Source organism: Antechinus flavipes, chromosome 6 (genome assembly GCF_016432865.1).
Source record: "Antechinus flavipes isolate AdamAnt ecotype Samford, QLD, Australia chromosome 6, AdamAnt_v2, whole genome shotgun sequence".
Taxonomy (NCBI): domain Eukaryota; kingdom Metazoa; phylum Chordata; class Mammalia; order Dasyuromorphia; family Dasyuridae; genus Antechinus; species Antechinus flavipes.
In genome coordinates, this window is record NC_067403.1 from 76,986,555 (window position 1) to 77,011,615 (window position 25,061).

General features: G+C 36.6%; 1 protein-coding gene across 4 annotated transcripts in view; it reads left to right on the plus strand.

Annotated features, from left to right (window-relative positions):
* Positions 1 to 25,061, plus strand: part of DCLK2 (doublecortin like kinase 2) — a 202,192-nt gene that overhangs the window by 144,249 nt on the left and 32,882 nt on the right. For all 4 annotated transcript variants that reach the window (XR_007948403.1, XR_007948404.1, XM_051966349.1 and 1 more), the window contains 3 exons: positions 10,216 to 10,288; positions 12,033 to 12,141; positions 20,499 to 20,556. Coding sequence is in view for 2 of the 4 variants with exons in the window: in XM_051966349.1 (XP_051822309.1) it covers positions 10,216 to 10,288; positions 12,033 to 12,141; positions 20,499 to 20,556 (240 nt within the window). In the remaining 2 variants the exon portion in view is untranslated. The remainder of the gene's footprint in view (positions 1 to 10,215; positions 10,289 to 12,032; positions 12,142 to 20,498; positions 20,557 to 25,061) is intronic.

Consider the following 25,061-nt stretch of genomic DNA (forward strand, 5'->3'; position numbering starts at 1 on the left):
AACAGTTCTGTGACCCTTGGCAAACCATTTCATGTCTCTATGACTCAATTGCATTATCTATAAAATGGAGACACTATTAACTCCAATCTAGTAGAGCTGTTGGGAGACTCTGATGAGTAAAGTGTATATGGTATTTTTAAAATCATAAAGTGTTTAAGAAATGTTAGCTTTTTAATGATCTTGGTGGCTTAGCCCTATTTCACAGGGTTGGTAGATTTAAATGAGATAATGTAGGTAAAACATTGGACAAACTTGGAAGCAACATCTAAATCTCTACTGTTAGAATTATCTGTTTTTATTCATGTCAAGCTTTATCTGGTTGAGCTAGTAATGATTTTGCTTGGAGACTTCTCTATTTAGAAAGTGCAGACTAGCCTGACTTGGATATTACAGAATCACAGTGAAAGTGGTCAAGACAGAAGCCAGTAAGAGGAGGAAGTTTTATGTAACAGCCATTACCCGAACTGCAAAGTAACTATGGTATCAGTGATTTTGGTGCTTGGGTGATTAATGCTAGGGTTGGGATATGAGGAATGGGCAGAGAGGTTAAAAAATGTTCTTTGAACTGAAAGCTGGAGACCACTGTATAGTCAGGATTTGACATCAAGGCAATTTATGGTCTTTGCTAGGTCAGTATTTAAGTTTTAGTCGTTAAGTCCTGGTGTTTTCTTTGGGATTCTTGGTTAGACACTCTTTAAGTGTGCACGATAGATCAAGAAAGTTTTGAGAGGTGGAGGGGGGTTGGGGTAAGGGAGCAAAGGAAAGCTTTTATCTCATCCCAAAAGTCCCAAGTCTAAAACTTCTGGTCTTAAATGTTTCAGACACATCTGTAGAGATTGAGGGATAAAGTGTCTCACTTTGGGATAATAGAGCTTTTTGCCCCCAGGCTATCTAGCTGCAGGGATTCCTGGTAGTTGAAAGGAGGGGGGAGAATACATTTGGTACATTATCCAACATCTTGAGATTATAAACAGTCTGATCTGTAGTGTTTTATCTGATGATGTCTCTTGGGTCTGCTGGCGGTGAAAGGTTTGCAGGATTTGTGATGTGTGATGAAAGGACTCTTGGTATCTTGTGATGATGGGCATAGCTAAAATGTTACTGCTTGACCTTCTGAACTTTAAAACTTCTTTTAGAAGCTGTGAAATGTAGGTCTGCAGTAGTAGCTGACCTTAGAGTCTTTGCATTTCCCCTGGAGTTTTGTAGCTTGTCTGTCCTTTACTATTGAAAGTTTCTTTCATTTATGGTGATTTGCAAATTTCTGGGTTAAGTAGATTTTGCATCTGTGGCTGTATTTTTATTAGCAAGCCTGGAAATTCTGGGTGGTAACATTGAAATTTGTCTTATTAGAGAGAGAAACTGTGTGTTTTTTTTAAAGCCCTCCTCCCTCCCAAAAAAAAAAAAAAATTAGAGTTCTTAAGAGGAAGGACTTTAGCTGGACTTATTAGTTCTGTCTAATCTGGCCTCTGTAAAATGAGGGGCTTTGATTCACCAAACAATGTATTAAGTGGCCACTATGTGTCAAGTTCTGGAGACAATAAAGACAAAAATAAAATACTATCTGCCTTCAAGTAGCTTATATTCTATTAGGAGACAGAGACAGTGAGGGGGATACAACTGGTTCACAAGTATCATATAAAGTATAAAGTGTGTAAAAGTCATTCAAAAATGGATGGGGAGGCAGGAGAGAGGACCATCAAGAATGCTCATAATGGGTAGACCATTGTTCTGGATCCCACTGGCCCTGCTTATGAGGTTGGGGAAGGGGACCTGATGATTTCGTGCCATCGGTCAAATATGTTGCAGAGAATTCTCAAACTGGGCGTCAGAAAATCAGTTAAGGGTTATTCAGCACAAACACATGACCAGCAAGGAGAGACATGGCATAAGGTTGGGTAGCATCCATTTTGGCCAACTTTTGGATCCTAATAAGGAAAGGCTTGAGTCATTATGTGTGAAGTCCAGGTTAGCATGCTGGATGCCTTAGAATCAGCCAGGGTCAGGATAAGCAAAAGTCCTTGGTCTTTAGGGGGAGAAGTGAAAGGAATGGATGCAAGCTCTCCATGACCTCCCTTTCATCCACAGCCAAAGTGACTCTGGCTTGTCTTACTCCACCCTCCTAAAATCCTCTGTATACATCAAAAGGTGGAGCCAGCACAGAATAGTGAGAAAGGCCATTTTCCAAGCATATGCTAATAGAGTATGGTCCAATCAATAATTAGCCTTGAGTGCTCGGTTGTCTGATTCCGGTACACCAACTCAGAAATTCAGCATAATTTTACAATTATGACTCTGTTCCTCAATAAATGGGCTAAAGATCACCACAAGCAGTTAAAGCTGGAGCTGTGCTCAAAAGTGCCTTCTAGTTCAGATTCCCTAACTTTCTGATCGTTCTGATCTCCTCTTTCAGTCTTCTCTTTCAAGTCCAGACAACTCAATCTCTTCTTCCCTATAGTGCCGGACATGGAATCAGGAAAACCTGAGTTCAAATCTTGCCTCAGATACTTATTAGATGTGTTGCTTAGTAATTTTTCAGTTGTGTCTGACTCTTTGGGATCCCATTTGAGGTCTTCTTGGTAGAGACACTAGAGGAGTTTGCCGTTTCCTTCTCCAGCTCATTTTATAGATGAAGAAACTGAGGCAAAAAGAGTTAAGTGACTTGTCCAGGATCACACAGCTGGTAAGTGTTTGAGGCCAGATTTGAGTTCCCGAAGATGAATCTTCCTAACTCCAGGCCCTGTTCTCTATCCACTTTGCTACCCAACTACCTCTTGCCTTTATATTACCAATGGGCAAAAGATTTTTTGGTAATACTGATGTGAACAAGACTAGACATGTAAAGTGGGAAGACGGGAGGACATGTTTTAACATGCTATAGAACAAATGTTTATTAACTCTATTTCTAGTATATTAGTTCTATTTCTTCATATATAAATAAGGAATATGCTACTTAGAAAAATTAATTCATTCATTGAAATGGCTATTTTCTTGGAAGTAGTAAAAATTTAAAATATGAAGTCAAATGCTTCACTAATTCACACTTAATTTGGGGGATAGAGTGAATAGAACATTTAAATTTTAATCAGAAGATCTAGGTTCAAATCTTGCTGCTCCTACTTACTACCTGCATTGTCATTTCTTCAGACCTCAACTGTAAAATTGGGGGAAGGTTTTTAAAAAAATTATTATTATTCTAATTTAAATATAAAATAGGTGAAAACCTTAATTTTACAGATGATTGCTATCATCTTTATATTGGTAAATTTTTATTATATTGGAAAAGTGGTCTCATTTTAAAAAGTGATTATTCTTATATTCTCTGTCTCTCTGGATGAAGGAGAGCTGTGGATTTGATGACTCTCATTCTGTGTGCTGTTGGCTGAATTACTGTAGTGTGACTGTTCTCTCTTATCTTCAACACTGAATCACACATTTTTAATTTCTGCACGATGCTTTTTGGCCACCAAGCTCTGAGGTTGGCTGACATCCTTCATTTCAAATGACTTGCCAACTTCCCATCAGAAGTGTCTTCCTGTCTCCCAGCTAATCATCCTAAGATTTCTGTAGTGCTTTGAGATTTGCAAAGTTTTCATACATTTTCTCATTTGATCCTTACAACAGCTCTTTGAGGTGAGTGATGTCGTTTTCTCCATGAAAAATCAAAGGTATGGAGGGGTTACGATTAGCCCAGGTTTATATAACTAAGAACAAATTTGCCAGAATACTTGAATTCAGGTCTCCCTGACGTTATCCAACTATATAAAATGGGTGCTTTACAAATGTAAGAATGACAAACTTTCAAAAATTGAACTGGAATAGCATCAAAGATGTCTGTTACTGGAAAGTTAGGAGACCTCTGGAGATGGTATCTGTGTTGGCTGAACTCTGTGACTTTATATCAGTTTAGGTCAGAATCGGGTCAAAATGTCAACAGTGGTATTGCAGAAAAGACTTGACAAAACTTTTGTGTTTTGTTTTTAATTGAATTACAGCTTTACAAAGTGATCCTGATAAATGTGTCTCCTACATTTTGACTTGAGTGGGTCAGAGATTTAGAGATTGGGAGTCCGGAGAGATTGATAGTCCAAATTCTTTGTTTTACAGATGAAATAATTGAGGTCAAAATAGGTAAAAAGGACTTGGCCAAGGCCTCACAGATAGCTAATTGGCAGGGCTGAGATTCAAGTCTTTAACTCTATAATGCTGCCTCCAGAGGAGTCCAAACAAAGAACAAAAATGATAACTAATAATAACTAACATTTATGCCATGCTTTAAAGCTGAAAAGCCTTTACATTCACATTATCTCATTTAGTCTTGAATGGAATCCAGTAATACTTGAAGGTAACAGGTCTCCATTCTAGCTCACAGTAAGATTAACCTGCTGTTTCTACTGCTAGACAAGAATGAACTTCTTCTGCCATCATGCTGAAAAATTTACTTAACATATTTCAGCTTGGTGGAAATGTTTGATAGCTCTTTTCAGGAATATTTAGAGTAGTCTGTTCTGACTTGCTTCTCAGCTATAAAAATACAAAAACTGAACCATGGCATTCATATTGAAATGATCAGCATGTGTCTTGTGAAACCCTATGAAATAAAATTTGGTGAAAACGGATACATATACATTACTATATCGCTTCAATCTGGTGAGCAAGCGGGGCTTTGAAAAGCATACAGTTCTGTGATCAAAACAGGATAGAATCTTTGAATATTTTATTTTTCTTTCTACTCATAAAAAATAGATCTGGCTGGCAGAGAGACTAGAGTAGACTTAACAATTCTATCACACAGAGGCAGAGACCTCAGCAATATATTCATTGCTTTTCTGCCAATTTCTTTCCTTCTTCACCAATCAAATCTTAATCAAGAAGGAAATCTCCTCCCCAAACCTCTCTCCCTTATCTTTCTCTTGAAATTCTGTCTCTTTGAAGCACTTGGTATTTACAGAAAATTCAAAGAAATAGAATACCCCTGATGCTGTCATCAATGTATGCTTTGGTCAAGAAAGATCTTGGAAAGAAACGATATCGAGTCACTTAACCTTTGGGCTGTCTCAGCATCTGAGCTGCTGATTGAAGCATGAATGCTCATTAACATGTGAAGAGATTTCAGGCAAATTCTTTCACTTCCTGACTTCAGCAGAGTAACCATGGTTGAATACTCTGCAGTGTAATCAGTATAATTGGAAGGCTGATTTTGTGACCCCTGTTGCCAGCCAGGCAGGCTCTTATTTCTAATGGAAATGGACGAGAAGGCAGAGCAACATATTTATCCTGCCACTTCTGATGGCAGAGAGACAAATACCCTGGGAAACCAGTGAAAGGATAATGGGGAAGGATGACACAGAGAGGAAGAAATGTACCTTTTTACAACAAATACTATAATCAGATACTCACATGCCTCTGTGATCTCACCAATTTGGAGTGTTCTCCAGTAAAAGAAAGCAACTCGTCCAGGTTTGCCCTCCCTGTTTTTCTATGTCAGACCACTCTGTGACCCCACCACAGATCCAAAATGTAGCCTTTAAATCCAAATCGGAGTCTGGTCACACAATAATTGTTATGTTACAAGTTTCTAACCTGTCACAAATTAAGAGAGTAAAAAAATGTATATATCTCATCTTTGTTACCATGTATGAGACACTTAAAGATATCTTTCATCTCCTCAAATTTCAGTACAGGGGCTCCATTTATCTTGCTCAAGCCCTCTCTGCTTTTTTCTGACATTTCCAGTGTGTACCAATAGAAACTGACTAGCCACCTGTCATCCCTTGCTCCCATCCTGTGATCAGCCCACATTCTCTTCTTTCCATACAATTGTTTGATGACATCCTTTATTAACAGTTCTTCCCAGTTCCTTATTGATTATGTTAGAGACTGCTCTGATTCACTTGAGAATCTTTCCATTTGCCACTATAGTTTTGTGCAAATACTCTTCCTCTGTATTTTAATCATTTTTACCCTCAACAGAAAGGTTCTTATTGCCTACTCTTCTCCTTCCTTCCCTTCTATCCATTAGTAAACATTTCATAGATATACCACTCCAGTATCTCTACCAAGAAAACCAGAAATGGGAAGGGGAGAGGTAAGGGAAGGAGAGAGAGAAAAAAAAATTGGAACACAAAATCTTGCCCAAATGGATGTTGAAAACTATCTTTACGTATATATGGAAAAATAAAATACTATTGAGAAAAGAAAAATGAAGTCATGAAGACATGACTGAAATGGTAAATAGCAAAAAAATTAGGTTGGTATTAGAATAGAAATAGAAATGGCAAGATGACTGGAGAAAACAAAAGGTCTAAGGAATTCTCTGATCAAGAAGGGAGACGTGGGGCTCTGAGAAATCTCTCTCTCTTCAAGTATATTTCAATACGCAAAAACCTCACACCACCATGTTAGTGCAAGGCAAAGCATGGCCTTTGTGTCAGAGCACTAAAGTGTGCTCCTAATTTATAAAACAGGTGCATTGAGAAGTAGCTTCCCTTTTCCATCTTACCATGTATGAGAACCAGTGTTTTTCCCTGATTCAGCTTCTTCCCTTCAATCAACCCCATGGGGAACTCTCTTCTATCTCCCCCCCCCCCCATCTTTTTTTTTTGGAAGGCTCAGGTTAAAGCTATCCCTGGGACTTCCCTGGTCACTTTTGTGCATAAAAAGTCCCAATCACATAGAACCTGGACCTCTCTAACTGGGGAGGTGCAGGAGACAAGGAGATTCATTCTACCCTGATAACCTACTAAGCAGAAAATTTCTAGATGGATATGTGGAGACTGCGTCCAAAGAACCTTTGTGCATCCATATCCTTGAAGTAGCATATTCTTGTTCTGGAGAGGGCAAAGTGAATCTCCTTTAGTGCAATCCTTTGTGTTTCATCCCACCCTTGAACTTGACCCAACAGAGGTGCTGGCATCACGGCAATGCCTCTGACACTATGACAGCCTGCTCTGGAAGGAGACTACTTTTGTGTTTTGCCAGTTAACCCTCTGGACAAAATACAAAAGTACATTTTGGAATGAGTGAGTTTTTATGGTTATCTAAAGCAGGGCTTCTTAAACTTTTTCCACGCGCAACCCCTTTTTACCTGACAAATTTTTGCACAACAGAGGGATACAAGTATATAAAATGGGTATACGAAGCAAACATTTACTGATAATAAATCATAAAAAAAAGTTTATTTTAAAACAGTTCTTTGCAATACATATAATTTTATTATTTATTAAAGATAAAAGCAAATTTGTATACTGTTAAAATGGGTGTGCTTTTAATTTTTACATAAGGAATTAAATCTTGATGGAATATTTTATATCTTTTACTGTTGCCCAGATTTTTACAATCTCCACATTCAGTCACAAGAATTTGTCCTGTAGTTCAAGAAGTTTTGATCTAAAATACTAAACGTTACAGGGAGAATGTAAGATTCTGGTAGCTGTAAACTACCTTTTTTTATGGACATCACAGAATTAAGAGATACCTTACTTCTGGGCATTCTCACCACTCTTGCTGAAATATTCAGAATATTGTTGAAAGTCTAAAAACAGAAACAGTATATCAAACGCCAGTATTTCTAGTGAATGGATAGTAGATTGTAATTAGTTGGAAAGAACTTTTAAGGTTCCTTAGCAACATCTCATTTTTCAGGCAAAGAAACTGAGGGAAAAGAGATAAAATGAGCTACTTAGGGTCAAAGAGATAATAAATGACAGAACCAGCATCTGACTGCCAATCTATAAAAAAATTGTTCTGACTTAGCAGTCATTTAGAGACCTGGAGCAAGGAGCTATTTATGGCTGAAAGTCTTGCCCCTAGGGCTTCCTGAGGGTGCCAGCCATGGTGACTGAACATGCTCTCAGGGCTGGTGCTGGCCTATTAGTCAAGAGCACTAAAATTGGAATCAAAAGGCACCTTTGGATTCAAATCCCAGATTTCTGTGCTACATGTGTGACTTCGGAAAAGTAACTTGGTTGAAAACCTCACATTCCTCTTCTGTGAAATTCTGGGGTTAAACTCGATCCTTTGGGGATCCTTTCTGTATCTACTAATGAGGATGAGGAAGGAAGTGGAGTGGGCCATCCTAGAATCCAAGAATTAAGGACCATAACCTGGATTGGACCAGTGGACAAAAGCCAGGCATTAACTTGATTGCAGAAACCAACTAGAATCTTTCCTGGTAAATTGTAAACTGAACTGGATTTAAAAACAGATTTTAAAAGTTTTTTTTTTAATTTGTTTCTCTGGTGATTAGCCCAGTATGTGGCACATAGTGATGTTTAATAATTTTTCTTTTCTTTTCTTTTTTTTTTCCTGAGGTAATTGGAATTAAGTGACTTGCCCAGGGTCACATAGCCAGGAAGTGTAGGTGTCTGAGGCCAGATTTGAACCCATGACTTCAGGGTTGGTGCTCTAACCACTACACCAACTAGCTACCCCCAATAATTTTTCATTTTCTGACTCATGCAAAAACTTTTTAAGAGTCTGACCAACTTTCTAAGCATGGAGTTTTCAGAGTGTTTGAATTTTAGAATTGTGTTTGGGCTGCAGTTGGAATCCTTTTTTTTTTTTTTTTTCTCCTTAAGAAAGTCTAGAGGCAGCTAGATGGTGCAGTGGATAGAGCACCAGCCCTCAAATCAGGAGGACCTGAGTTCAAATTCAGCCTCAGACACTTAATACTTCCTAGCTGTGGAACCCTGGGCAAATCACTTAACTCCAATTGCCTCAGTAAAAAACAAAAACAAGTCTAAAAATCACCTACTGTTGCCACTGCCCCTCACCCCACTCATTCTGCCTTTAGCCAATCTTTTCTAAATAGATTTTTACAATGTCTTTTATTTTTTACATTGCCTAGATTGCCATTCTTTAATCTTCCAGAACCATCTGTTAATACAAAACCATTTTTTTTTAAAAAGAGGAGGAGGAGTAGGGGCAGCTAGGGGGTCCAATGCATAGAGAAATGACCTTGGAGTCAGAGGACCTGAGTTCAAATTCCAGTTGCAGACACTTGACACTTAACTAGCTATGTGACCTTGAGCACATCACTTAATCCTGATTGTCTCACTCCCCTTCAAAAGAAAAAAAACTTTTTAAAAATCAGCAAAGTTGATCAATATAGGATATCCTCAGAGTTGTAAAACAGTTTTAAGCTTTTAACTACAGTAAAACTTTGGAGTCACCCTATGTGTTTAAGAAAAAACAAACAAGAAAAAAACTGATATTCTATGAAATGCACCACCTATGGATTCTCCCTCCACTTCTGCAAAGGAATCGGAGGACATATCTTCTCTTTTCTTTTGTTTGGGGCCACGCTTGTTGTGTTTTGTAATTTTGCAACCTTCACTTTTGAATTTTTGTCAAGTTGGTTCTTCCTGTTTACATTGTTCTACTTCTTGTTGATACTTTTTTCTCCACTTTATTTTGTAGCAATTTATGTAAGTCTTTCCACACTACCCTGTTGAGTATCTTCCTTATTTCTTACACAGTAATATTCCTTTGTATATATCCATTCATTGAGCCTTCCCCCGCCTGTGCCAATCGATAGGCAGCTACTTTGTGTCCAGCTCTTTGCTTTAAGTAACAACTGAAGTGAAAATATTAAAGCTGGAAAGGAGCTGCACCAAAATTACTGGGATGAGGGGAAAGTAACAAGTGTGTGTGTGTGTATGTATGTATGTATATATACATATAAATGTAATAATATAACATGATAATATATTCTATTATATTCTATTAATATGTAATATATTCTATTATGACATGATAATATATTATAATAAAATATGTAATCGTGTTGTTATATCACACTATATTATAATAATAGTAATAACAACATTAAATAAGATTTCTGGTTCTGTAACCCAGCAGGTTATTGCTGGGACCTATGGTCCAACTACCATGGTTTTTTCTTATATTAGAGTAGTTTGCCATTTCCTTTTCCTGCTTTATGCTGGCACGGGTTAAATGACTTGCCAAGGTCCCACAACTATTAAGCATCTGAGGTTAGATTTTACTTCTTCTCTCTCTGACTCCAAGCCCAGAGTTGTAACTACTGAGCCACCAGACACAGTGCTAAGTGCTGAGGAGCAAATGGGGCTCTTTGTGTTCATGATAGCTTTCTGTGATTCCCTCTGGATGTTTTATAAAACATCTATTAATTTGATGCATTAACAATATATTAAACTTTTGTCATGAGAAATAATTTGACTGTTTGCTGTTTCTTAGATTCCACCACACTGTGGCTCTGCTTCCAATGTGAATGGTGGACCCGAGCTGTACCGTTGCCTGAGTCCTGAAGGTAGGTCACCATTTAAAAATGGACACTACCAGCAATTTGAGGAAGTACTTTTGGTGCTGGTGAAAACGTGTCCTAAATGGGATCTGTGTAAGTCAAGCTAGTGCTTAATCAGGTGTGGATTAGTACCTTGGCTGTCTCAATTCAGCAAATATTTCTTGTTTCTACCTCCCATGAACAAAGGTACCAGACAAATACAATGGCGGAAAACATGGGCTTGTCCATGGACAAGAAACTTCGATATAGCAATATCATCAGACTGCTTTAGAACCTCTATTTCAAAGATCTTCAAAAATGTTAGTCTATAAGAGGAATTCTTTATCTTGAGCATTTTTAAAAATTGATAACTATTGCAACATAATTAGTTCCTAACTAATTTTTCTACATCCAAAACTACTAATCTGAGCAAGGTTCCATAGCCTTCATGAGATTATCAAAAAGATCCATGGCACACAAAAAAGGTTAAGATTCTCTCTGCTTTAGAACTAGGCTACTAGCACTCTACCTGAATCCAGTAGTTTAGATTTAAACTTAGGTTTGTTTTTTTTTCTCTTTTTGCTGTGCCCTCCGTCATCCTTGTGCCACAAAAGATTCATACTTTGGGGAAATAGAAGTATTGAATGGACATGTGATGTCACTGAATCAGGGAATTTATCCTTGCATCAATGCCAGTTAGTATCTTCTCTTCAACTCTCTTAGAGAATTACTGGGGACTCTGAGAGGTTAAGTGGTTGGTAAGGTTACACTGATTGTATGTGTCAGAGGCAGCTCCTGCTGCTTATGAAGCCAGCTTTCTACCTCAGTGCCTCTAACTTTGGACCTTTAAACAAGGAGGCTCTTCCTCAGTTACTATCAGGTGGGGCACTTCTGAGCAACAAATCTTAGTGCTCCACCTAAATCATTTCTACCCAGATACTTTGGGAGCAAGGAGGACCTTTTGTCTTTATAGATAGACTGCTCCTTCATCTTCAGTTCTGTGTTTTCATTTCTTTGAGGGCTGAAATGATGTGGAGGAGGAAAGAGTTGTGATTTATTATTTAAAAAAGAACATGTTTATAGTTCACAGTCACTGATAACTAGCCATTTTGTCCAAGCCCTGGTGAAAGTTGATCATCTATCTCCTCCCCTTTCTTTTTTTGACCTGTGTAATGGAAAGTGAGTAAACACATACTTTGAAATTTAATTTTGCCCTGTTTTTACTCTATAGGAGAGATTCTTAAATTTTTTTGTCTGGCAGTATAGCCTTCAGGCTGTTGACCTTAGATTAATGTTTTTAAATGCATAAAATAAAATGCATAAAGTTATAAAAAATTCTATTATAATGAAATGCACTCAGGAAAATATTTTAAAAAACAAACAGGTTTATGGAAACTCTAGTATATAAGAAAAGCAACTTCTTTTCCAATATTCACTGCTTTTTCAGAGTTGAATAAGCATGAATAAAAACCTTTTAGGAAACTTTAATTAGAATTTCTTTTAATGCCAGTCTAATGATTTAATTTATCTGTGGTTTGAGAGTTTAAGCTGAAATTTGTTAAATTTTCCATTATACTAATGTGACACTGACAGTAAATACTTCATGTGCTAATGAGGTCAACTTGATCCAAAGATCTAACAGATCATCAGGCCTGTGGCATTTTTTCTTTCTTTCTTAGGGAATAGAAATCTTTACATTGCAAGTTTTAATGTGAAGAGCAAGGAGTTGCTGACATTGTTGCCTTTCACATTTATGCCATCCTTTCTGCAGGTGTAAATGGAAACAGGTGTTTTGAATCATCAACTCTTCTTGACAAATACAGAATTGGGAAGGTCATTGGTGATGGCAATTTTGCTGTGGTGAAGGAATGCATGGAGAGGTGAGTCTCCAAATAAGCTTTCTCAGATCATTGTACATTGAGAGATTTGTGAAACCCTTCCTTCCAATGCTTCTTTTGTTTTTCTTTTCTCATTAGCCAAATGTCTTTTTAATTTATTAAAGCTTTTTATTTTCAAAACATATGCATAATTTTCATCATTCAACCTTGCAAAACCTTGTATTACAAATTTTTTCTCCCTCCCTTCTCCCCTCCCTCTCCTAGATGGCAGGTAATCCAATTCTACACATATTTCCACAATTATCATGCAGTACAAGAAAAATCAGATCAAAAATGAAAAAAAAATGAGAAAGAAAACAAAATGCAAGCAAACAACAAAAAGAGTGAAAATCCTATGTTGTGGTCCAACAATCCTCTTCTCTGGATATACATGGTTCTCTTCATCACAAGACCATTGGAACTTAACCAAAATTCTTTAGCTTTTCAATTCCTTTAAGCTAAACACGCCCACTGTGTAGGTCAGTTCAGTTTTTCAAAAGCATCTCAACTTAGTTGAGGCCTGGAATGAGAGTTGCAAAACCCATGTGACTCTGTCACATGTGAGGTAATTAGAACATCAAATGGTTAATTGTGGGAATTGATTGAATCATTTTGACTCCATCTTGTGACTTAGTTCTGAAGCTATCTCAATTGCCTTCCTGTTCAGTTTTGGATCTTGTCCAATTTCTGTCTTGTGAGAAAACTTTATTCAGTTGTGGAAACTGTGAGAAAACTTTAATGTATTGTTTGAACCAGCATGGTTGGGAAGCTGAATTGCCTCTACCTGCTGCTTAGAGACTCTGAATTAGACACCTAAATCATGCTGACCAGAAACACAATCAAATCTGAAGTCTGATGCAAGGAGTTTTCTCACAATTATACATTTCAAAAACCCATATGGCTTATCTGAAAATGCTGATCATTAAGTTCTTGTTTCCATGTTCCTTCATTTGAATGCAGACCTCTGGGGGGAGTAGATTTTAAAAATTTTTTTATTAAAGCTTTTTATTTATAAAACATGGGTAATTTTTCAACATTAACCTTTGCAAAATGTTCTGTTCCAAATTTTTCCCTCCGTTCCCCTCCCATCTCCTCCCCTAGTAGGAAACCTTTTTAATTTTTTTTCTGATGTTAGGGAATTGTACCTGTCTCTTCTCCCCATCCCAGCTGGGAATGTCTCTAGTCTTTCCTCCAATTAGAAATGAGATTAGTTAATTTTGTATCCTGGTTAATTGTTTTTTTGTTTTGTTTTGTTTTGTTTTGTTTTGTTTTTCTGAGGCAATTGGGACTAAGTGACATGCCCAGGGTCACACAGCTAGTTGGTGTTAAGTATCTGAGATCAGGTTTGAAGTCAGGTCCTCCTGATTTCAGGGCTGGTGCTCTATCCACTGTGCCACCTAGCTGCTCTTAATTGTTTTCTTTTAATTATTTGGTCTTACTTGGTTCATTGTTTTTAATACATAAAAATTTGTCTCTTTCTGAATTTTGGGTCCAGGGCCAAGCTAAGGATGTTTGGTCCTGATTTGTTAGACAATTGGCAGGTATGTTTAATAAATTGATAAGCTTGGAAATTCAAACCTTTGTTTCCTCAGTTTTTTCATTTTTCACCCACCACACATGATCTTGTATTAGGGTCTCAGAAATCAGGAGTCATAGTTTTAAATGGTGATGAGACGAGCATTTTTGTGGGCTTTAGGACCCTTGGGCCTACAAAAAGTGTCTTTAGCTGGCCCTCATCCTGCACCATACCTAAGTTGATGACTCTAGACAGGCACAATGATCACAGGAATTTTCATTTCCTGTTGGGGCTTTTGGAAGAGTCTGAATCAATACTAGTGGTGGATTTTATTGTGGTAAATTAAAACCAACTGGAGGTGGGGGTGGGGTATGGCACTAGTACTGCAGCAGAGTCAATTTTCCCAAACCTTTCTTATTTCTAGGTAATCCAGAAATTTAGCAGTAATGAAACTCAAGTAAGGAAGGGTTTCTTAAAAACTTGAGGAGATTGCAAGGGTGTCAGAAGTCAGATGCTTCCTGGGAGCTGATTTTTCTCCCCCAGCTTTTTGAGAAATAACAAGGTAACTACAGGGTTCCAAGCCCTGTTAGAAGCTTTCAGCCCTCCCAGTTCAAGAAGGATCAAGGCAATTTAGCTTTAGATATGGAAGGGTCCTTAGAGATCACTTTGACTTTAGATAAGGAAACCAAGGCCCTGGGGTTATTATTTGCCTAAAATCACCCAACTAGTACAAGGCAAAAGTTAAGATTTGAGCTCATATATGAATTCTGTATACAAATTCAGCTTTCTTCACATCCTAACCCTATCTTCTTTTGAATCTTTTCATACCTATAAGCTGACTGAGAGGAGAGGGGAAAAAACCCCCAGACATTAAAGTTTGAAATCTCTTACTCGTTTCCCCTTAACCTCTGTGTTATGGAGTGTGTTGACTTCAGAGAGAATCTTACAGATCTTGTGAGGAAACCCATTAAAATACTTAACTTTTTTTTTTCCTACAGTTGTATAAAAAAACACTGTTGAAATGTACAGAGAAAAGAAAGCATCCCTTTAAAATGAAGACTTAAGATCTTTTAAATTTTAATTTTAGTCTCTAGTTATCTATATACATAGCCTGCCAGCTGCTAAACACATTTGTTTTAGACTTCCTTTAATTCTTGTACATGATTCAGCAAACATTGTGGATTGCTGCTGCCTGAGGGCATCTCCTTACCCAGCTGCAGGGGTTGGTCATATTTCACTCTTCAGCACCTAAGTCATTTTTTTTTTAAACAAAGGGCACCCGAGGGGCAGATGCCAGCAGTTTGTGTGGAAGTGCTTTCATATGTTCTAGTGAAGTTGTTCCAGGCTTAATTAGCCATATTCTTCCATTAATTTTTAAAGGGCTACATCACAGCTATAGCCTCTCTACTGCTGGTCCCTGGCACAGGCAGCTCAGTGTGACTGACAGCGACTGTACTTGGCGGATGCCTTTTTGCAGGAGGGTCATGCCCTGTGCCAGCTGTGCCAGATCACACACATCTACATGAATTTCTTCCAAAACCTTGATGTTTTGTGGCCACTTTTATCCATGGCACGGCTAATGCAGTTAGCTATTAGTGACAAATTAAGCACGCAGGATATAATTTCTATATATTCATCAACAATCAGAGGCAGTGTTTGGTTTACGTTCCTCATGAGCTGTTTAAATAAAAGTTCTCCCTCTGAGTGAGACCATGTCGATGTGTAACTATGACAACCTGGCAAAAGCAGCTGCAGTTCTAAAGCTAATGTAATTCTAAGTACACTGCAGTGCTCTTTAATGAATGGTTCTCCTGCAGTTAGACATTCTTTGTGTGTTGCAAATTCAGTGCTTCATTAGCTCCGTGTTCATCTGTATGGGTGCTCTTTTCACTGGTATATCTCAGTCAGTCAATAAACATTTATTAAGCTCCTACTATGTACCAGGTATATAATAAGTGCTGAGGATACAAAGAATAGAAAAAGACATTTCCTATTCTAAAGGAACTTGAGTTTCTTCTCACTTTAATAAGATGGTTTCCATGAACCAAGTGAAGTCCTCCCTATCCCCCAGTCATCATTAACTTCCCAATATTTTAGAAATGAACTCTATGCACTTATGAGGAAGACTTTCAGTTTCCACAGTCTGCTAGCAGGTCTGTATTCAAAAACCTTCTATCTTAGCTAAGACCTGCCAGAGTTTACACTATACTTAGATAGCTTTCAAAAATCCACTGTATTACCTTCATGCCAAAAGGAGACAGGAATTCTTGTAAAGATTGTTGTAATTAATTTCTTTTTTAAAGTAAATTATCATTGAGATCTTTTGTTTTTAACACCACCTAAATTTCTCCTGGTATCCCTTCCCTTTTTCCATAGAACTAGCCCATTCACCAAAGAAATTTTTTTTAAAAAGAAAACGGGGAGCAAAACTTTGATACTTTTTTTTTAATCTGAAAATATGTATAATCTTCCATCCTAGTGACATCTTACTTCTGAAAAGGGATGAAGAAAGAGATGTCTTATGTGATTGTTTTTTTAAAAATGGTTTTATTGTTTGTTTTTTGTTGGAATTTTTTTTTTTTTTGAGAGACAGTTGGGTTTAAGTGACTTGCTCAAGATAATATAGCTAGTATTAAATGTCTGAGGCCAGATTTGAACTTGGATCTTCATGACTCCTGCACCAGCTAGCTGCCTCTATTTTATTTTTATTTTTATTTTACCATACGGTACATAATTCCATACATCATCTGGAGGTAGATAGCATCTTCCTTCATAGGTCCTTTGTATTTATTTTGACTATTCATATAATCAGAATAGTTGAGTCATTCACAGTTACTCTTTGGATATTTTTGCTGTTCCTCTTTATAATGTTCTTTTGGTTTTGCTTATTTCGTTCTTCATTATTTCATGCACGTTTTCCCATGTTTTCCCAAAATCAACCTATTCATCAATTTTTTTTACAGCACAATAGTATCCGATCATAATTATATATTATAGCTTATTTAGACATTCTTCAGTTATTAGCTATACCTTCAATTTCCAGTTATTTGCCACCACAAAAAGAACTACTGTAAATATTTTAGAACATACAGGATCTTTTTTACCCGCCCTGATCTTGGGAAACAGACTCAATACTGGTATTGTTGGGTCAAAGGATATACAACTTTTATAACTCTTTAGACATAATTCCAGATTGCTTTCCAAAATGGTTGGACCAGTTCACAACTCCATCAACAGTGTAGTAGAGTCCCAATTTTTTCATCTCTCCTCAACATGTAATTTCCCTCTTCTATCATTTTAGCCTATTTGATAGGTGTGAGATTATATCTCCAAGTTTTTTGATTTACATTTCTCTAATCGATAATGATTTAGAGTATTTTTATATTACTATATTCAAGTTTGATTTCTTTTGAAAACAATTTCCTTTCCCCTATTTAACAATTGGGGAATAACATATTCTTATAAATTGGACAAAGTTCTCTATTTGAGAAACTTAAAATTCCCTCGTCAAATTTTTCTGCTTTCCTCCCTATTTTGTATACATTAGGGTTTTTTGTACAAAGCATTTTAATTTAATGTAAACAAAATTATCCATTTAATATCGCACAATGATTTCTATCTCTTGTTTATTCATAAATCTTTATCATATCCATAAATCTGATAGGCAATATGATCCACATCCTTAAAATTTACTTATGATATCTTCCTTGATATCTAAGTTATGTATTCATTTTGACTTTTTCTTGATAAATGGTGTAAAGTATTGGTCTATACCTAGTTTCTGTCAGACTGTTTTTCAGTTTTTCCAACAATTTTTATCAGTGAATTCTTATCCCAAAAGCTTAAATCTTTACATTTATCAGATACAGTGTTACTATAATATTTTATTACTGTGTGTGGTATATATATTCCTCTGTAATTACTGTCATTTAATCTCTTTTTCATCTCATTTTTGAAGCTAGCATTTCTAATACAATATTGAATAGTAATGGTGATAGTGGGCAACCTTGTTTTACTCCTGATTTTACTAGGAATGGTTTCAGTTTATCCTCATTACATATGATGCTTACTGATGTTTTTAAATAGATGCTACTATTTTAAGGAAAAGTCCATTTATTCTTATATTCTCTAGTGTTTTTAATAGAAATGAGTGTTGGATTTTATCAAATGCTATAATTACTTTCTAAACAATTTTAACAGCTTCTTATTAATTGAATCATTATTCCCCCCATCATTAGTGCTTTATCTAAACTTTTTTATTTGACCTTGAACTTCCCATGATTTTTCTTTCCTCATCTTTTCAGTAGAAAACTTTGCTTTAGATGTCAGTGGGGAAAAAAAAATCAAGGCTACTTGTTCAGAGTTTTCCCTCTTATCCTTTCCTCTTCATCTCACAAGATTCAGGTGTCTTCTGCTGCCACTACCTTTTCCTTCACTAGTTTCACATGGACAATTGACTTTTTGTCTTGCCAAGGCTTATCCTTTTACATACACAAGTGATCCCATTTTATCCTGTCTTCTCCAGAAGATTGAATATTCTATTATCCCTGTTTTTTCATAAATCTTCAATCTTTTTCTTTTCTTTTTTTTTTTAAAGGACCTACTTCTTCTTGATACTTTATTTTTTTTTTATAAGTTCTCAGGGTACTACCTTCTCTAGATTTTCTTCCAGTCTGAATCCTCCCTGCTTCCTTTGATTTCTTCATCCATATCCCGCTAACTAACCAATAGGTAATCCCTAAGGCTCTGCCCGGGGTTTTCATCTTGTTTGTGAGGTTACCTCATCAGCGCTCCACCCCTCCCCCCACCCCCACCCTGACTGTGAATTCAATTAACATCTTAGGCTAATGATTTCCAGATCAACTTTTCTAGTCCTTTCACTGGTGACTCAGATTTCCAACTCAGACTGGATGTCCCTTAGACATCTGGAACTCAGCATTTCCAAAACCAAATTATTATCCCCTCTAACAAACACTCCTTTACCATCCTGTCAATCATTCAGACTCTCAACCTATGTTGAGAGGTCCTGGACTCCTCACTCTCACCTTCTTCAAATTCACTCTGTTGATAAGTCCTGTCAATCCTCCCTGTGAAGTGTCTCTTCTTAGAGCTGTCCACCTTTCCTCTGCCACTGCTCCAACCTGAGCCTGGCTCTCAGTACCTCACATTTGCACTATTACCCATAGCCTGTTGGTTGGTCACTGCAGACCATCATTCACTTGGCTGCCAAAAGGTTCTCCCTAAGGGTGGGTCTGACCATGGTGCCCCTTTCCCCCACCTCCTTCAATAAACTCCAGTGGTTCTCTGGGATCAATCTCCTGGTATTCAAGACCCCTTCCAACTTTTCTGTTCTTACACTTCACTACTCACCTACCCCTAATGCACGTACTGTTATCCAGTGATAATGGCCTCCTAGGTGTTTACATAAAGCACTCCATCTCTCAACTAGGGATTGGCACCCATGTCTGGAATTCTCACCTTCCTTATCTCCTTAAAGTTTCTTTAAAGTCTCAGCTAAAATCCCATTTTCTGCAAGAAATTTCCTAATTCCTCTCAATGCTAGTATATCTCCTTTAAGAATATCTCCAATTTACCCAGTCTCTATCTTGTTTGTACAGTTATTTATATGTTGCCTCCCCCACTGGACTTATTAAAACAATGACTGTTTCTTATCTTTCTCTGTAACCTCTGTTCATACTGGGGGTGGCGATATATAGGTGTTCAATAAATACTTTTTGATTGATTGCTAAGAACCATTATGATCCTGGTAGTGGGTCTGATATGATGATGTCAAAAAATGATTCATATTTTCTATTTGTTTAACTTGATTTACTGTGAAGATTATATATCAAACTTAACTGGATCCATGTATTCTTCAGTTTGAAACCCACTTCTCATGGTACATGTTAGAACTTCTTCAGTCCTACTCATCCCTTTTCACCCATGTGTTTCTCTAAATCATACATGGAACCTTCCAACTATGCTAGAGGCTTTTCTCTAGGTTTTTTTTTTTTTTTTTAATATTCCATGAGTTCAAATGTAGGTCTTTTTGTTTCCCAAGGTGATCAGGGAAAAAGGAAAATATGTTATTATGTTGTAAAATATTCACAGAGATCAAAAGACTGGAAATTAAAGCTATATCCATCAATTAGGGGATGGTTGAACAAGTTGGGGTATGTAGTTGTGATGGAATAGTGTTGTGCTCTTAAGAAATTATGAGCTCGATTACCTTAGAAAAGCATGGAGACTTGGATGAAATAAAGAAGAAGAAATGAGCAGAACCCAGAGAATGCAGTAATATTGTTGGAAGAATAATTGTGAATGACTAAGCTATTTTGAGTAATCAAGAATAATTGTGAATGACTAAGCTATTTTGAGTAATCAAGTATTCAAATCAATTATAAAGGATCTATGAAGAAAGATGCTATCCACCTCCAGAGAAAGAAATGATAGTGGATAAATGGAAATATATATATTATGGTCATACATATATATGTTAAAGGGTGGGCTTCTTTAGTGGGGTTGGGAAGGGAGAGAGACAGTTTAGAACTTAATAAAATGTTACCAAAAAAATAAAATTTTAAAAATGTAGTCCCTGGGCTGTTATCCCCATTCTCCTTATATAACCTTTTCTAAGGAATATATATATTTTTAAACTTCTATGCTGATTTTCATAAGAATTATCTACTGTATAGAGACACAGCATCCTAGAGAGGATGTCAAATCTTTTCTTTATACAATATGATCAAGTAATACTGAAATGAGATTTTATGGTTTGTCTGGTAAATAATAATTGTTTTCTCATTTGTTCAGTAAATAATAATTTTTTCTCATTTTCCCATAGGTCTACTGGAAAAGAGTTTGCCCTAAAAATTATTGATAAAACCAAGTGCTGTGGAAAGGTAATGGATGCATAATTGACTATGAAAGAAACTTATAAGGCTAAAGATCTTTTAAATGTGCTATCTTTTCTTAAATGTTAATGAGGTATAATTTTCAATTAAGTGTTCCTATATGTTTTGGTAGAATAGCCCTCATATAGTACCTACTGCCTGTCGGGCATTGTGCTAAGCTCATTTGCCTCACAACAATCCTGCCAAGTGGGTGCTGCTGTTATCCCCATTTTATCAATGAATGAGGATACTGAGGTAAGCAGAGATTAAGTGGTTTGCTCAAGATCCCAAAACCAATGAGTACCCTACCCTGGTTTTAATTCGGGTCTTCCTGACTCAAAGCCCAATGTTCTACCTCCTGAGCCACATTCAGTGTAAAGATATGGAAATAAGAGATGAAGAATCACGTATGAAGAACACCAAGTGGAATGGCATAGCAGAACTCCCAAAAAAATACATGTAAGAGAGTAGTGAAGACTGTGAAAATAGAAATACAGCTGTGAATGCCAGAGATTTATTGTTTTTTGTTGTTTTTTACTAGTTGTAATAGGGAACCACTGAAACTTATTAAGTAAGTATGTGAGAGGGAGGTCTGTTCTTTAAGAAAGCTACTTTAGCAGTTGTATGGGAATGTATAGGAGTGAGGGGAAAATATGAGAAAGGGAGGTCAGTCAGAAGGCTCTTGTAGTAGGCTGAGAGACCATGAGGCCCTTGACTAGAGTGGTGCCAGTGTGAATGGAGACAAGTAAATGTATAGAAGTTGGAGTCTGGAGGCAGGAAGATCAAGATGTGGCAATGGATTCAATATGTTGTGGGAGTGAGAGTGAGGAGTGGAGATTAAACCAAGATTAAAAACCTGAGTGGCCAGGAGGATGATTGTGTGATTTGACAGTAATGGAGGAGAAGAGATAAATAGAAGAAGAAAAACAAGGGGCATTTAACACTTGGGGGAAACATGCTAACTGATATGGCAGATGCCAGGAAATTGATATTGGGTTCTCTCAAGTGAGAAATCAAATAGTAGTGCTTATATTGTTATTCCCTACTCACATCCCCCCTCCTTGAGCCTCTACATGTAAAATATTGAGATTCCTTGGGAAAGAGAAAACAATTTTTTAAAAGCTCTTATTGTTAGGTTATTTTAGTTGCGTCCAATTCTTTGTGACTCCATTGGAATTTTCTTGGCAAAGATAATCCATTTCCTTTTCCGGCTCATTTTCCAGAAAAGGAAACTGAGGTAAACAAAGGTAAGTGAGTTGCCCAGTCATACACTTAGGAAGTGTCTGAAGCTGGATTTGAACTCAGGAAAATGAATCTTCCAGGCCTGACACTATCCACTGTGTCACTTAATTGTCCAAACTCTCAATAAGGCCTCAATACTTTAAATAAACCTCTTGTATATATATTCTGTAGCATGCAGTATCGATTTGCTTACTTCCCAGACTGAGGAAGAGTAACACTTGCAATAAAAGTTCTAAAAATCAGTAACATACACATATAATAAGAGATAAACTACAAAGATAAGACAGGAAAGCATTACATGCAGTTTTGTTTGACAGGGAAAGAGGGATATGAGATAGGAAATCATAACAATTTTTTTCATGCAGTAAGGAGGGCCGTGTTGAGATTAGATAACATGACTGAAAGGGGGATTCAGTCAGTACAAGGGAATGATGTCTTCCAGTTCAAGAGTATGAATGAGAAGGCATCTATTGGGATTGAACATTGGCACAATTGATGAGTAGAAGGAAAGGGACAAGGAGTCGAGGGGAGTAGTTGGTATATAGTTGTTTGCTATCAATTAGGGTCAACACTGAAGAGAAGAAAGAGAAGGGAGAGAGGTAGAGGGATGAATAAAGAGAATCCATTTATCTTTTGAAAGGTAAATTTTGCAAAGTTGAATTAAAATCTTTCCTTTCTTTTTTAAAAGTTAAACATTTGCAGAGTAAAGGTTATTAAATATGTAACTGAGTAAAATTTTAGCAATCATTGGCATGTTTTTGCAGCTGTGAGCCTTTTACTTGTAAACCTTGAGATCAGTGCCCTCACCTGGGTGATTAAAATGTAGAGGTCACTTTGAAAAGTTGGCTCTTTTTCTTTGATGCCTTAATGTTGTGTTTTTTTTTTTTTAAACCAACAAGACCTTAAACTGTCTTTTCTCTGGTTTTTTTCCCTTTTGCTGCACAAAAGCCAAAACATCCAAAAATCTTAATTTGCTTGGTTTTCCAAAATTAGTAATTGTGGGATATGTGAAACTGCTTTTATTAATCACTGTTGCCTCTGAACTGAGCTATTAGAAATGACAGTGGCTCTTTTCCATTGTGTTTAGCATTCTTACATTAGGAACTTACCAGTAAGCATTCTTTTTTTTTTCTCAATAATATTTTATTTTTCCAAATACTTGTAAAGATAATTTTCAACATTCATTTTTGACTTTATCACTTTTAAGACTTTGTTTCATATTTTTCTCCTTTTTCCCTTTCCCTCCCCTCTCTCCAAGGCAGCAAGCAATCTGATATAGGTTAAATATGTGCAAACCTTTAAAGCATATTTCCATATTTGCCTTATGCAAGAAAAATCAGACCAAAAGGGACAAATTCATGAGAACGAAAAAGCAAACAAACATTTAAAAAGGTGAAAATACTTTAGCAAGCATTTTTCACATCATTTCTTTTTAATATATTCTGAAGAGGGAGCCTAGATTCATTGAGCAGCAAGGGTTAACCACTCAGTGAGTCAGAGCAAGAATAGATTCATTGTTCCTTGGCAACATGAAGCTGCATGTTATTCTAAGGCAGGAACCACTCCCGTGTAACTTAGGCTTTATACACACATACAGACATACACACAAACATATTTCATTGTCAAAAATGATCTTGTTTTTACTATCATCCCTCTGCTTTCATGTAACAAAACAAAGCTTTGGAATGTGTTCACGTCTAAATGTTTGGTTACATTATTGTGTACCAACTATTCACCATGGATATTGATAGATGTCTGAGTAATGTAAATTTGGAATGGCAGAAAACTAATGTGATATCTTAATGACATTTAGAAGTTTACAAGTGATGACACACTTTTGCCAAAAATGAGTTTCTTTTGTGGAAAATGTGATTTGGAAAAGATATCATATTGTTAGAAATGTAGCTCATACATTGCTGTGTGTGAGGTTGGAAGATAACATTGATAAGGATGTTTGCATATTGTTGATTTCAGAGTTCTGCTTTCTGATAAGGTAGATAAAAAATAAGAGACCCTGAAATACAGTTGTAAGAGTTATAAGAAACTAATTCTTTAGAAGCATTTTTAGGGAAAAATTAAACAATGAGGTAGAAAATAATCCTCCTATTCCCAAGAATATTGACCATGTAGCATGTGGTGAGATGCATTAATGTGAATACAATGTTTCTGGAATAAATAGCACCTCACCTTTGAAGCATTGCATTTCTGGTGGCCCTGCGAGAAGCCCTTTTTCAGAACATTTTCCATTGTGCCTTTATTGAACAAACAAAAGAAAAGTAATAACTTAAGGCAGAAGCAATCCAGCTACTATGTTATATGATAGAATATCAGAGTTGGAAAAAGATCTCATAGATCATGTAGTCCAATCTGTAAATGATAAGAAATCCCCTTGACAACTTTCCCAAGAAGGTAGTCATGCAGTCTTTGTCTAATGGTCTCCAATGAGGGAGAAACATCTCTCCTAGAGAGCCTATTCCACTTTTGGATATCTTATCCTAATTTTCATTAGTGCTTCTTCCATTTGCTTCATCTAGGCTCCAGCTTCTTAAACTGTGGGTCACAACCCCATATAGGATCTCGAAACTGAATGTGAGCATCGTGAAATTATGATTTAATATCAGTAAATATATCAGTACATCCCAAGTCATGTAAAAAATTCATAGGGGAGAAGGGTTTTTAAGTCGAAAACACTTAAGAAGCCCTGAATTATACCACAGTAAATGAGGATTTATATTTTGAATATGAACAATGAAGAAATTTGCCTATAGGTCATTATAATTTTGGGAGAAACCTGGAAGCACTGCAGGGCAGGTTTAGCTTTAAATGATAATTCTCCATCACAATATGTTTTTCATGGTTGGGATGGGTAATACCATCATCATCTTAGTTATTTGTTTCATAGAGATCAAATGAATTTATCTTAAACCTGTCATACTATCAAAATTGCATTCAGCTCTTCATTTCTCAAGATAGTCAGGAAACAGTTCAAAAGAAGTGGGCTAAAGAGAGTGCATATTTTCAAACTAGATGCTTAAGTATATAGGAATGGTAGTTTGTGCCAAGCTTTTCTTCCCTTCATCTCTTGTGAAAAAGACAAGCTGACTGTACAACTGCTTCCTTATGGGAATGTGCAAGAAATTTTGCAGCTGCTTCTAAGTGTTGTATTACCTAGAATTGCTAAACCTAATTTAGAAAGAGTAAAAATATCTATCTTTTCAGAAGTCCTATAAAAGTAGTTTTTAGGGCTACAGGGATCACTAAGATATTAGCTT